Consider the following 13894-nt stretch of genomic DNA (forward strand, 5'->3'; position numbering starts at 1 on the left):
CAGAATTGTATGTGGATTTTTTTAATATCTTGTCATGGCACAGGTAACGAAGTTAAGTGCAGGAGCATAGTCTATTTTGTGACTCTGGCTAATACATCCAAAGATTTACACTGTCCCTGTTTTGTCATGATATTGCACTGTCTCATGTTTGTGGTTTATCCACATAATCTCTCCTTCCTTTTCACAGTCACCACTGTGCATGATGCAATCTTTAGTTATGTTTTTTCCATTTTTTTCTCATATTCTAGATGGCCTTGTTTTTTGTTTCCTACTAAAGAAAATTTCAAGTTACAATCTTTTTGATGTTCATAGATGATCACCCGTTAATTATTTCTTGATCTATAGTCTCTTAGTAAGATTCCTGCTTTTCTGCACAAGTAAGAATGGCTGTGCTTTCTTTGAATATGATCTGAAGTCGTTCTGTGGCTGTGGTTCATGTTTCAAATTTAAAGGTTTTGCCCTGTTAGGTTTTGTTGAACTACTAATCTCAAACTTATACTAGCCTGAAATACAACTTCTTTAGTTGTGAAATACAGGTTTTGAGTGTTAACTGTATAAAGACACTTAAAACAAAAGTGATTTAGTAGAAATAAGTTTCTCTGGCAATTTACTTGTTTTTGACACTCTAGATGTGACTTGAAATGCTTTTATTGGGCTGTGACAGATTTTTTTTTTGTAGGATTCTGTAAGCAAATAGGTATTTTTGACCACTGTGTTTTGCTAGCAAATATGAAACTTATCATCACAACTTCCTTTTTGGGTACTCATGCTCAAAGGCCTCTGAAACACCTGCACCAAAAAAAAGTAATAATGGAGCTGGAAAGCCTTAACTCCCAATCTTGTAAACTATAAAACATGCAACTGATAACAGAGCTTAAACAAAAGCTGCCTTTTAAGCAAACTGAAAATCTAGGTAACTTCTTCCTCATTGGAGAAAGAGCTGCCTCCCTTTCTCTTCCATTCAGCTTGTCAACTGGAATTGCTATGACCTGATGTGGGGAGCAGAGGGCCTTTTAATCTGGACTTGCCTTAATGACTTGAAATGCAATATTTAATACCATAAGTACATTTAGCCAGTCTTAGAGCATAGGTGTCAGTCTCAAAGTAATTGTGCTTTTTACATGGAGCATCACAAATAGGTCTGCTTGTCATATTGTTTCAAAGCTGATAAAGATGAAGGGAGGAAGTTAACTTGCCACATAACCTTCCTTTTTCTGGGGTGGGGGGGTGGTGCTTTTCTAAGAAGCTTTAGGGATTCAGTGCCAGGTCCACATGGTCCATAGCAATGCTTAACCTAAATTGTGCACTTTTCTTTTAAATGTTCACGTAGGTGTAGGTGCAAGACACTGGTGTTAAATTTGTAATGCAGAGTATCACTACTCCCACATAAGAACTGATCTCATGTCACACTCAAATGCTAGATTTAAATCACAGTTTCTGGGTAACTCCTTGTTTTGGTTAGTAATAACGACAGAGAGGAAGAGAGAACTCTCTCATTTAATAATAGATGTAATTCTGCAGCAAGATGTCAGATTATTATGATGTTAAGTTATTTTTTGTATATTCTGAATGTCATTTTATCTTGGTCAGGCATTCAGTTCCTGATGCTAAGCTTTTAAACTTTGTGTAAGCATATTGAAGTACAAGGAATAGTCCAATACATGATGGATAGTTTTAAACAAATGTATGAGTCATCCTTAGCAAAAATAACACAAAATGGAAGTGTAACTGAAGTTTAACTTATGTTGCATATACCTAAGCCCCAGAAGTGGCAAAGAAAAACACTGAAGTTACGTATAAACAAAGGTTTACTTTGACGGCCTTTGTTTTCTCCTCTTTCCTCTCCTTATTTTTCTCTCAATTGTCAGTTCAGCTTATGAAACTCTTGGGAAGCAAACATAGCTTGGAAGTATTTAGCAGGCTTTTGGGCTTTGAGCAGGACATTTAAGCAAATTATTAACAAAAGAAGGGTGGATTTTTGGATGGCTGGGCTGCTATTTTTTGTACCTCCACACTGAAGAGAAGCTGTTCTCTTTAATATGTGTTCTGCTTTCTCACAAAGGTTAGATGTTCACATCCTATAACTGACTTGTTTTGGCCAAGCTACATGTACTGATCCCTTTTTTTTTTTTCCCATGTGTTTGTAAGATGTAGAGAACCAGGGCTAAGGAGTGGATATTGTCTCCCTCTGTGTCTATAGTCAAACAGCAAAACCTCAGGTTTGTTTCCTCAGGGAATTAGTCTGTCTTGTTTTCAGTTGAACTGGTCTAATAGCTTCAAACTGCAACAAGCAAATGCTTTTAACTTCTTAATATCAGCCTTTAAAACCCTATTGCTTTTAGCTCGTGTGTGCTTTCCTAAAGCTGCCAAGAAAAGTCTACCAAGGTTTGCTACACTTCTGGCATAATAGCAAGCATTCCTTCTGATTGCATATGGGCAGTCCTTTGGTCCATTGGTGTCGGTTTTGTTTCTTTTGATTGTAGTGTGCTGCTTTTTTTTTTTTTTTTCCCCCACCCTGCAATAGTTGCAGGAAGGACAGACTAAAAAGAAGCTTTAGAGAAATTCAGGCAAGGTTAAATCAGTTACAAGCTAGGGTCAATCAGTTGGCTAAGGTAAGGAGCACTAGGCCAGTGAAAGTGTAGGCAGACTGAGGAAGCAGAGCTGGGGCAGCTGCTGTCTCTGCTCTGCAACTCTCTCCCTCCAATCTCTCTCCCTCCATTTCTATTCAGGCTGGTGACTTATTGCATCCTCCTAAAATTATCCATGGCTGGTTTGTGCTGGGGAGGAACAGAGCATGCTCTGTAATACAGAAAACTGTTTTTAGGTCTGAGTAATCTTAAAGCAAAAATGATGAGAATTCATTCTTCTTTTCATTAGGTTGATCTGGACAGGGGGTAACATCACTTCCTCCTGATATGTTTCCTGGCAGATTCAGAGAACTTTGTCACATTTACCCTATCTCTGTCAAAGCTGCTTTGAGAACAACTGTAAAGGAAATCCATGATTGTGTTAGTTCTCTCCCCCACAGTTCAAACTTTCAGCACTCTTTCGTTAGAATGAAGCCTTTCTATGACCTCTGTTTAATAACTTTTCCAAGTACTGACTGTTGAGTAAAGAAATTGTTTCCATCTTTTCAAGTTACAGGAAACTTTTTTTACTCTTATCAATAGTGGCGTGTGATGTTAGTGATGTGTTTTTGAAAGTCTAGAATGAGTCACTGTAAAGTCACTGAAAGGACACTAGTTACCACATTTACACTTCTGAATAACCTTAATTTACATTTTTAATGCAGTGTCTTTTGCCACAGAGAAAGAACTTGAAAGCCTCCCCTGAAAAGAGGATGAGGCAGATTGTTACCAAGTAAATACTTCTAAGGCAGAAAAGATTAAACTAAGGGTGTTAGGGAAATGTCCTACCCTCTAGACATTTTTAGTAAAGACAATACACAATCTGAGGAACAGCAACCATTTGGTATACCTGCATTTTGGCTGCCTATAAAACCATTGGGTTTATTTTTCTGTGGTTTTAAGTTCACAGATATTAAAGTGAAAATAACCCTAGATACTTTCTTATTATTTAAAATAGCTAATTTTCTTGTTGACGTATATTTCTTTTCCTACTCTGAGATGAAACACCTCCAACTGAAATTTGATTACATTGATCTTCTGTATCTCAGACCTTGGCCAAGCAGCAAAAGCAAGTTTAAAGCCTCCAGTGTGTTCCAGGTGGTTTCCAGTGATTTATTTCTTCTTTAAACTTTGGTTTGTCATTACTAGTAGACTTGATTTTAGGGGGTACTATACAGTCGCAGTTTCAGGTATTTAAGATCAGCATTCTTTGAAGCAGTCTGTCCCTGCCCTCGTGTTGCCAGCTGTGCATCCTGGTCCTACGCTGACTGAGTATGGAAGGTCTCCACGTGCTCAGTAGTTCTCAGTAGGCATCAGGTGTGTTTCTTGAGACTGGATACTGCTGCTTTTGAGGGTACAGAAAAGCTGTTTTTCTCTTAGACAGCCAGCCAAAGGAGGATTTAAGTATGGTACTACAACCATGAATCAAAACTGAGACTTTTTGGTGGGCAGAATTTTTCCTCAGTCTAAGAAGCAAATCTTGGGGGAACAGATTTTTCTTCTCAGGAGCTCTCAATGTACCTCTTGGTATGCATACAAGTACAGTCAACTCTAGTACTTCAGAGCAGGACAAGAGATGAGAGCTTCCAAAACTGAAGGGGCCTAAGTGAGTTCTGTTTTAGCAGCTGGGTTTTTTTTTTTTTTTTTGATCTGTAGGGCTCATTTGCTGCTTCCCTGCCTGTACTGCTCCCACTCTATCCAGAGCCTGAGGCAGGAGGTTGGTTGCGTATTGGCTGCCGACACCGCACGTTTTCCTGGAGCAGAGGTGATAGCTGGCCACTAGGCTGTTTGTTTCCCTGGTGCAGGGTTTTCTAACCTTGCTAGTGCTGGTAGAGCTGGTCTGTTGAAAGAGACGATAAGACTGGGGGGGGTTATTAATCTTCAAAGCAGTGAAATGGAGATGATGGATGTTTATTTACAGTGTAACACCGACTGGCATTACTTTTCTAAGAACCCTTCTGGGAAGGGGAAGTAGGCAGTGCAGCGGTGCCAATCTGCAGAAGCAGTACCCCAGAGAAACTGATGCAGAGGTTCATTCACATCTGACTGCGAGGTTGTTTTTTAACGAAACTCCTGGATTCCAGAATTGTCTAGCTTTCATTATTTTGCTATTCTGATAATACTCACACTTTTGTTACCTGGCTTTTTCACTGTGTATTCATTTTAAACTTGAAATGGCTAGTATTTGCCTAGAGACCAGCTATTCTTTGTGTCATGACCTCCCCAAATACCACAGATTTTCTGTAATAGTGCTCCCCCTCAAAAAAACCCAAACCAACAACCCACATCCTATACATATAATCTTAGATTAAAAGAAAAATCATGAAGAGAGGGATTATTTATGCTATTTTGTTTTAAAAGTTGTGATGTTCATACCTTAAAGACTTTTAAATTGTAAGTGGAGTCTTAACATTCACTTTTGAACCAGTACAGTTGATCTGAGTGTTTTCTTCAGAAGTACAAAACTGCTCAAGCACAGTAGTACAAAACTATTCAGGCATAGTATAAAACCAATGCAGAGTGAAATGCCCGCTTCCTACTGAAGTAAATGTTACAACAGGAAGCATTTAACAAATGAACTAAAGCTACATTAAAGCAATTTAAATTTTCTTCTGTCAGTGGGGCTGCCTAGTAACTTATGAGGAAGCTGGACCAATTTGCAGCGACAGAATATGAAAATGTTATTTAATGGAAACAGAAACCCTGAGATTTTAGGTGTTTTATAAAATCGAAAGGTAAAGCCAGTTTCAGAATATAGAAGGGCCTTGAGCAGGACAGTCAACTCCCTTTTTCCTTGGTGGTTTTACAGAAGACAACTTTTATGCCTTTTGCCCTTAAGCACCCTTACCAGTTAAGAGAGTTGAGATTAATTTGGTTTAGCTGTGAAAGACTGACTAAATCAATGCATCCTGATAGCATGTGTTTTCCAGCACATCCGCATGCCTCAACACGTGAGGCAAGAAGCTAGCAATGGCAATGATATTAGGATAGACAAGAAAGAAGCATATCGAGAATGTCCTGAATGTGAGCTCTGACCTCCCTGGCTTCTGGGGTTGGACCATGGGGAGTGCAGGTAGCCTGCTGTTCCCCAACTCAAGTTATCCTTTGATCTTAGTAGCTGAGCTTCTATCTGCTATAGCTGGTTCTTAGGCTGAGGTGGCTGAGCCCAGACAAAACTTAATCCATACAAGACTGATTTCTTTCTGCCTGAGCCTAGAAACTTTTTCAATGTATACTGTTGAACCCTCAGGAGGAGAAATGAATGAATCTGTTCTTTAGAGGGTTATGATACCTGGAAGCAAAATGAAGGATGGCAGCAGTAGAACAGGAAGAATGGAAAACATGCATGTCGAGAGACACAAATGAATGATAGAGGGCTAGTAGTTTTTCCTGGAAGATTATTATCATCAGTTGCCCTGCAGTACATCAACTAACTAAAGAAATGCAACAGCTATATCCTGCAGATAGTGAGCTGAAGATGAAATCTGCAATTAATTCATCAGTGTTATTGTCTAATGCCCTTACCTTTTTGTTTCAGTTCCATTTAGTACCTGTAGTATCTTCACTTTTCAATTCTGTCCCACTTCCATGTCACATGCAACGTAGCTAATTCCCAAGGTTGATTCACATTCTGAACTAGGAACAAATAGTAACTGACAACAATCTCAGTTGCTTCGTGACTAGGTCATTCTCAAGAGTTAGAAATTTTGCTTATTTAACATGATATTATATTTGAAACTGAAAAATCCAAGCTGAAGCTGCTCAAGCTTTCTTAATTAAGCTACTGAATGAAACATGAACAAAAAATCCTTTGTGCAGTTTCTGTGTGTGTCAATAAATGTTTGGAGCATGAGTGTGCTGCTGTCTCTGGGGCTTTCACCAGTCACAGTGGCATATAGATTAGTGCCAAAGCACAACTAATGGCATCTAGAATTGTGATGTACAAGTGGGAATCTAAACGGCGTGGGGGCAAAATATAGAGTTTGTTCTGCAGTGGTAGAGATTTTTACTATCTCAAAATGCACACATACTGACAATACTCCTAAAAAGAGATACTAGGATGATATTAAGATCACTTGATTAAAACAGCAATAAATAGGTTTTAATGGTAATTGGGAAGTACTAGATAACGTGTTGTATAATCTAGGTTAGGTTAAGAGGCAAATCTAGAACTACAGAATTTTTACGGAAAAGTATTCTGTGTTCATGCCAGATACCCACAGACAGCAGGGAAAGCTGTTTATATTGCTTTCTATAATGGTAAAAGCAACTGCGATGTTGAAGTTTTTCCTGCCAACAATTTTTCTTTTTGACTTCTGTCAAGGTACCCTAATGAAAAAATACCATTAAAAAATTTAAGTTGCTCACATTAAAATTTGCCTTTGATTAACAAATGCACATCAGAAGCTGGAAATTGCTAGAAAGTAATCTGAACTTAATGCAAATATGGAATGTGGCTGGGAAGTGCAACACTTCTGCAGATCATAGTAATGTTTTGCACTTATATGAAAATAAATATACGTATTGATGAGAAATATCCACCTCTTCTCGCAGTTTTAAAGAATGCTGGGTAACTTAAGAATCATAATCCGACAGATAAAACTACATTTTGTAAATGTTTTGGTTCATTTGAAATATGTAAGCTTTCAGCTATCTACTTATGATTTATTCTAGAAATTAGATTATTTTGTTAAGAAAAAATATTTTAATACTATAGTGTCAGACACATGCATGTTTTCCAGTGGTTTGCTACTGCATCTGCATGAGTGTCTTTGAAATAACTGAATTAATGGCATGATCAAATTAGCTTATTAAAAAAAAAAAACAACATAGAATATATCTTTGCTCAGAGAGATGAACAGCAGCTATGAAGAAGATATCTTGTGTTAAAATTCCTCCTCTGTCATCCTTGCAATGTATTCACTGTAGACAGACTTTGTAGCTTATAGAACATGGGCTAATTTAGTTACCTAGAAACATCTGATTTCTGTTGCAGCCAGTTAGAAGGATCAGCTTCTGACCTCTAGTGTTTTGAATGTTGCAAGAGGAAGTAACAGCATGACTTTTTTAAAAGAAAAGTATCTTTGCAGAAAATGGTATTGCAGGGTTCCTTTTTTGTGCTAAATACATTTTTGTGAATTGTCAGCTCTACAAAGTCTGTTAAGTTCTGAAAGGAAAACTGAAACTTACTTGCCTTTCACTAATAATGAGGATCTTGCAAGCCAGACTTATGCCTTACATTCAGCTCCAACTGATTGGAGCTAGAGTCAGCAAATTTACATGTCAACTTTTTCTGTGATATCTGCATTAACTTTAGAGTGTTATTTATGGAACAAAAAGTAACAAAATAAACACTTAAATATAATAGTGTAGAACTCCCAATATGTGTACTCTACATGGGTATACACTAACAGCTTTCAGCTATTTGTGCAGGGCCAAACTTAAGCTGGTAAATGTTATTGCTTCTGCTGTTAGCTTATACTGACTCAACTTGGGGATGGCTGTTCCATTTCCTCTTGTGCACCCACTTTGAATGTAAGCTTAGTTATGTATTACATTCTAATTTTAAAAGGGCTATGGCACCTATCTTCTATTTATGGTGAAACCTTGCTTTACTCTTGCTTTTTGATACTATACTGTATGGTTCCATAGTCATTTGGAGTCCATAGAACAAGAGGCTTAAATGGAAGAGTCAGGGTTCCAAACAGAGGGAAAGTACTTAGACAAGTATTTCTCCCATATAGTCCTGCTGCCACAAGAGATCAAGTCATGCTCATTGTCTGGACAGAATCACAGAATGTTAAGGATTGGAAGGGACCTCAAAAGATCATCTAGTCCAATCCCCCTGCCAGAGCAAGAACACCTAGATGAGACTACAATGACGTTATTTTCTATATACAGATGTAAACAGCATTATTTTTGATCTGGAGGTTATGTTGTTTCTGTTTTGGTTTCTCCGATACCACTAGTCGCCCTTGTAAAGAGAGATGATGGGTTTGTGGCATCTGTTTTTCACCTGTTTAGGACAGGAACAATTAGTAACGGTGTTAGTACTAACCATTTTTTGTGAATTTGAGCCCTGTGTTGCCTTGGAAGCTAGGTTCAATATGGAATTATGCACTAAAGGATCTTGCGCCTCCATGTTGCAGATTCTGTGAACTAATAGTGAATATGACAATGTTATTTTCGAGCAATATTGTAAGGCATACCTTGCTGCAAGAAGAAGTCTGTAATTAGAGAAAATGCTTTGAGATTGCCAACACTGACAGTGCTCAAGTTTGTTCTTTTCGTGCAGCAAAAGGGTTTGGAAGGTGGTATATTGTTCCTCCCACTAACATTCTGGTACATGTTCCGTTCTGGTGTTCACATTCAGAGGGATGTTTTAAAAGAACCTCTCCATTAAAGCTTGTCTTGTATTTTGAAGAACAGTTGACACCTTTCTTTCTAATAGGTATTTAAATCCTGTTTGCAAATGACTTTGAACGTGCCTGGTGTTGAAATTAACTGTTTGCTTTCCTCAAGTATAATTAAAACTTCAGCAAAATGAGCTACAGGTAGAAAAAACCAGATATTCCCATATAATATTTGTATTTCTGTAATATATTGGTTGTATGTGATTTACAGTCAAGGTAAAGATTTATATAAAATCAAGGTGCTTCTGTTCTCTAAAGCTGGTGGCTGCTTCAGAAATTACTCAGCTGGGAAAACACAAACAAAAAAACCCACCACACTGCTCTTGACTTACTAGTAGCAAACTGAGGACATGGGCTGCCTTCTCCATCAAGGTGGTTATTTATCTCAGATTTGCCAGGTTTGGTTCAGTCACATTATGATTCCCTTTAGAGACAAGCTGAAAGTTAGTGTTGCAGGCATTCAAGTGCAGATGACACCTTCTTGAGCATCTTGGAATTTAGGAGCTGCATTTGGCTGACAAATGAGGGAAATCTCACATTCCTCTTTTTCTCTGGATTTTTTACTTGCCAATTTTGATCTGTACCTCTTGCAGTATTGGTGTTAGGGGATATACCTCTCTTCACTTATGCTCTCTGAAACTCTTATATGATAAATACCATAATGTTTTAAATGTTACAACTTTTTTTAGGGGAGAAAAAAGCTTGTCCTAGGTAGTGTTCCCCAGCACATGTCCTGCAATACAAGGAATGAACATGTTTTGTTTACTTGTGACTCGGAGACGAAGGGAAATTCCTTGTTACTAAATGAAAACTTCACATTAGTGAAAATAATGTAGACTAACGTATGCTCCATATATTGATAGTATTCTGGAGGGATGCTTTACTAAATTGCGTATGCAACCCTCATGTACCCTGGATGTGAATTCCACCTGTGAAGCTTTAATTTTTCATGGTCCTCCATAGAATCCTGCCTGTACGATGGTTGGTATTGAGGTCAACTTGTTCTGAGCTACTGACACCCCTAGATACCTGCTGTAATTTGAACCAGATGTAAAGTGCTGGATAGTGTCTGTGAATAGCTTCTGTTCATGACAAAAATATGAAGATGGTTAAAATAAGACTTTAAATATAGAATATCTGTGAATAATTTGAATAAGATTCTTTTTTTAACCAAAACAGAAAGAAGAAGGAAAAATTCAAGGGCAGCTTAATAAATCTGATTCTAACCAGTACATCAGAGAACTGAAAGATCAGATAGCTGAGCTGCATCATGAGGTAAGTGGTAAAATACTAGTCTCTGAACACTTGCACCTTTTGTCTTATCTTTCATTTGTAGTAGGTTTTGCTTCTCTAATAGTTATTACAGCTTCAGTACCTGATTTTGCTAACATACGTTATTTAAAGTGAATGGAAGAAAGCAAACTTTTATACCTGAATCTTGCCCTTATTCTGGAATGTAAAAGAAGAAAAAATTGCTTAGTTACATGATTTGACCATGAGATCAGGGTTTACGTTCTGTCTTAGTTGTTTTCCTTAATTTCATGGGTTGATCATATTTCACTGTGTTGCATTTATTGTATTCGGAGCTGTGCGCATGAAAATAAGCCCCTTTATGTCTTTATTTGCTACAACTTTTGAGGCTAATGTAGTTAGAAACTAAACTGCATTTTTGCAGTTTAGATTTTCTTTTGGTTCTTGATGTCGTGAGGATGAATTAAGTGGTAGTATACTGAGATTGCTTAAAAGAAAAAGGATGCTTGCTTAATATCAGTTAACAGATTTTTAAGTTTTAAACTGCCAAAACCTTCAACCTATTACATTTCTGTCTTCAAACTTCCTTGCTCTAATAATTGTAGCAACTTTCTGTTAGTTAAAAAGATCAAAAGGTCCTGAAACCAAAATGCCTTATGTAACCACTGTGCTCACTGGCTCATTTCAGTTAATCCTGCATAGTGAAGAAATGTCTTTACCTAATACCACACTGTGTGCAAAATGTGCGGTCATCTTTGCATTGTAGTCTGCTTCTGTTTCTAATACACAGCTCTGATAGTGTTGCTTAAAACCACAGTATCACAGAGCACTACAAACTAATTACTTGTTTGTTGCCGCCTTGCTTTTGTTAAATAAACAGGTTCTTTATTTAAGTGTAGGTAGTGTTTTCATAACAACCTTAGTGGATTCAACCTTTTAGGATCAATCCCTTGAGAGTTAAAGTGGAGGATCTCGGAATGCTGTCTGTGTTATAGATTGAGGATACTCTCCAGGGCCATCAGTCCAGCACCTTTACCAATCATTAAGCTCACTTAAAAACAAGTTTAAAAATCAATAACCTGGTGTTTTCCATTAAAGGACTATAACTAGCTTGTTTTGTTCCTTATGAGAAAGTTGCTTGTCGAATTCCCAGAAAACCAAATATTTTACATTATGAATAAAAAGGCTTAAAAGGTAAGAAACCACCACTTTGGAGGAAAAGTAGGATTACTGTTGGAAAGCTGTTGCATCATCTTACCTATACAAACATTTGTCATATGCTCAGCCAAGCAACTCAGTTGTCATGAGGCATACAAGTGTGTACATGTTTAATGTGTATAAGTTAATGTGAACAGGTTGGAATGAAGATGAGGTTTGTTAGCTCACAGACCAATGATAATTCTGAGTAGTAACAGTGATTCCTAAACAGTTAAATCTAGAGAAATCTTTATTAGCATTTCAATTTGAGTGAAAGAAAATATCATCTAGGGAGAATATGAATTTCAACAATAGCAGAGTTGGAGTAATTCCACATAGAAGAGCACTCCTCTTCCAGATGTGTGCTTTGTTGTTGCTTTATTTTTAATTTCTAAACTAGGTAAACACTATAGGAACCAAGTATCTCATTCTGGAATAGATAGAAACAGTAGGAAGAAACTCAGTATCTAGTAGACTGGTTCTACTTTGGCAGAATTTCTGAATGCTTCCTTACATAGAGTTTCTTAAACTCTGGAAGTCCTTGTTTACTAATGACTATTTCTGTGTCATCCATTCTGCACCTCCCCGCCCCCCCCCCCCAGCTGTTTACATATGTCTCTTTTTTAAATTAAAAGTTTGGAAGAAATGCACAATCCTTTATTTTGAGAATAACCCACTGGGCTGATTTTGAGATAATGTAAGGTTAAGTCTGAAATGTATGTAGTATTTATAGGTAAGTTGGTGCTAATAAATAAAGTATTGGATTAACATAGCTGCTAAGTAAAGAACTTTGCAGTGTTTCCTGAAACAGCAAAATCTGAATAAAATTGCAATAGGAAGAGGGGAAAAATGTTTGCCCTCAACTGCTAAATGTTAGGATTAGTATAATTTAGTCAATACCAATTAAATAAACTGACTTTTTACATCTGCACTGAAGTATCTTCATGTGTAGATCCATTAATGACCATGCTCTTTGGCTAGCTGCCTTTTAATTCTACTTCTGCAAAAGCTAAAAGAAACGTTACAAATTTGCAAATTCATCTTCCTGAAGATAGGGTGATGGTGTATGTGACATGCTGACCACAACCTCCCAACTGGTTAACATGTAAAAGGCACTGGTAAAGGAACAGAGTTCTTGGTGACTGAATGGTTACCATCTAATATATTGCAATTGTGGAACTTTAAACTGGACATAAATTAATGCAGAAGTTGTACTTTTAAGGTAGAGGTGGGATGAGTGTGTGTGAAACAAGATTAAATGTCTTGGCATGGCTATCAATGTTGATTCCACTTATTGAATTTTTTTTTCTCTCCAGTACTGCATTTTTACAGAAGTTTACATCAGAACTGCAGGTTCTCCATCTGAAGGATGGAAGAAAATAATGAACTAATCCTATATTGAATATAAGTAACTGCAAACTAAGTCCATATTCTGGCCTTCTGATAAACTCCATTTCATCTCTCTGGCCAGCAATCTGAATGCACATGCTCCTGTATCAGTGGAACCTGGAGGAGCTAGATACTTTAACTCTATCCTGTGATATGATCCATCAGATGGTGATGGTACCAAGATGTGGCAACAGCACGATCCATCCTAATGGCAGAGTTCCAGTGAAAGGTGCAAGCCAGGCTAGCAGCCAGGGACAGGGCAAACCTGGTACACCAGAGAACGTCAGAGAGGTCACTATTGCTGCCCGGGGTCTACAGCTAAATCCTCTCCAGTGATTGCCCTTTGTAATCTGAGCCCACTGAATAATTTTGGTCTTCCTTTTCTGAGCTCAAAATTCTGCATGCATCTTATAGTGTTCACCTTGCAGCCTAAAAGATAAATTTCAGCTGCTTTTATTGTATTACTCATCTGGGAATAGTAATGCTACAGTCGCTCTTCAAATCATATTATAAGAAGACTTATTTGTAGTAAATTCAAGTTTTTTGTGTTTCTGCTACTGAATGAAAGTGCACATACTGGAAATTAGTAGTATGGCATCCAAAACTGAACTGATTAGGCACATTGCTATTAAATGTACAACATAAATTACATAGAAAAATATGATGCCTTTTTTATTACTTTTCAAATAAGGTAAAATAACTGTAAGTGAAATTACTATATTGGTTTTTCGGTTTGTCCTAACAAGATACCTGCCTGATTCCTCCTATACCTAACCAGTGGATTTCTGTAGTATGGTAAGCTGAATTGTTTACTGACTACTTCACAGTAGGTCTTAAACTCGTATTTGATCAACACTTAGGAAAGCATACAGACAAAAGTTGGAGCTTTGAGAACATTGTAACAGTGTGACTTGTGTTGTAAACTTCTGCTCTGTGCATGCCACCTTAGATCTACTCACATCACTTTCTTTGCACTAACTCGAGTAACCAAATATGGCTTAGAATCAAAATATTTAA

General features: G+C 37.4%; 1 protein-coding gene across 3 annotated transcripts in view; it reads left to right on the forward strand.

The window, feature by feature from the left end:
* EVI5 (ecotropic viral integration site 5) overlaps window positions 1-13894 on the forward strand; it is an 80689-nt gene that overhangs the window by 50156 nt on the left and 16639 nt on the right. For all 3 annotated transcript variants that reach the window (XM_065655693.1, XM_065655692.1, XM_065655694.1), the window contains one exon: window positions 10220-10315. In XM_065655693.1, coding sequence (XP_065511765.1) covers window positions 10220-10315 — 96 coding nt within the window. The remainder of the gene's footprint in view (window positions 1-10219; window positions 10316-13894) is intronic.

Source organism: Caloenas nicobarica, chromosome Z, assembly GCF_036013445.1.
Source record: "Caloenas nicobarica isolate bCalNic1 chromosome Z, bCalNic1.hap1, whole genome shotgun sequence".
Classification (NCBI taxonomy): Eukaryota; Metazoa; Chordata; class Aves; order Columbiformes; family Columbidae; genus Caloenas; species Caloenas nicobarica.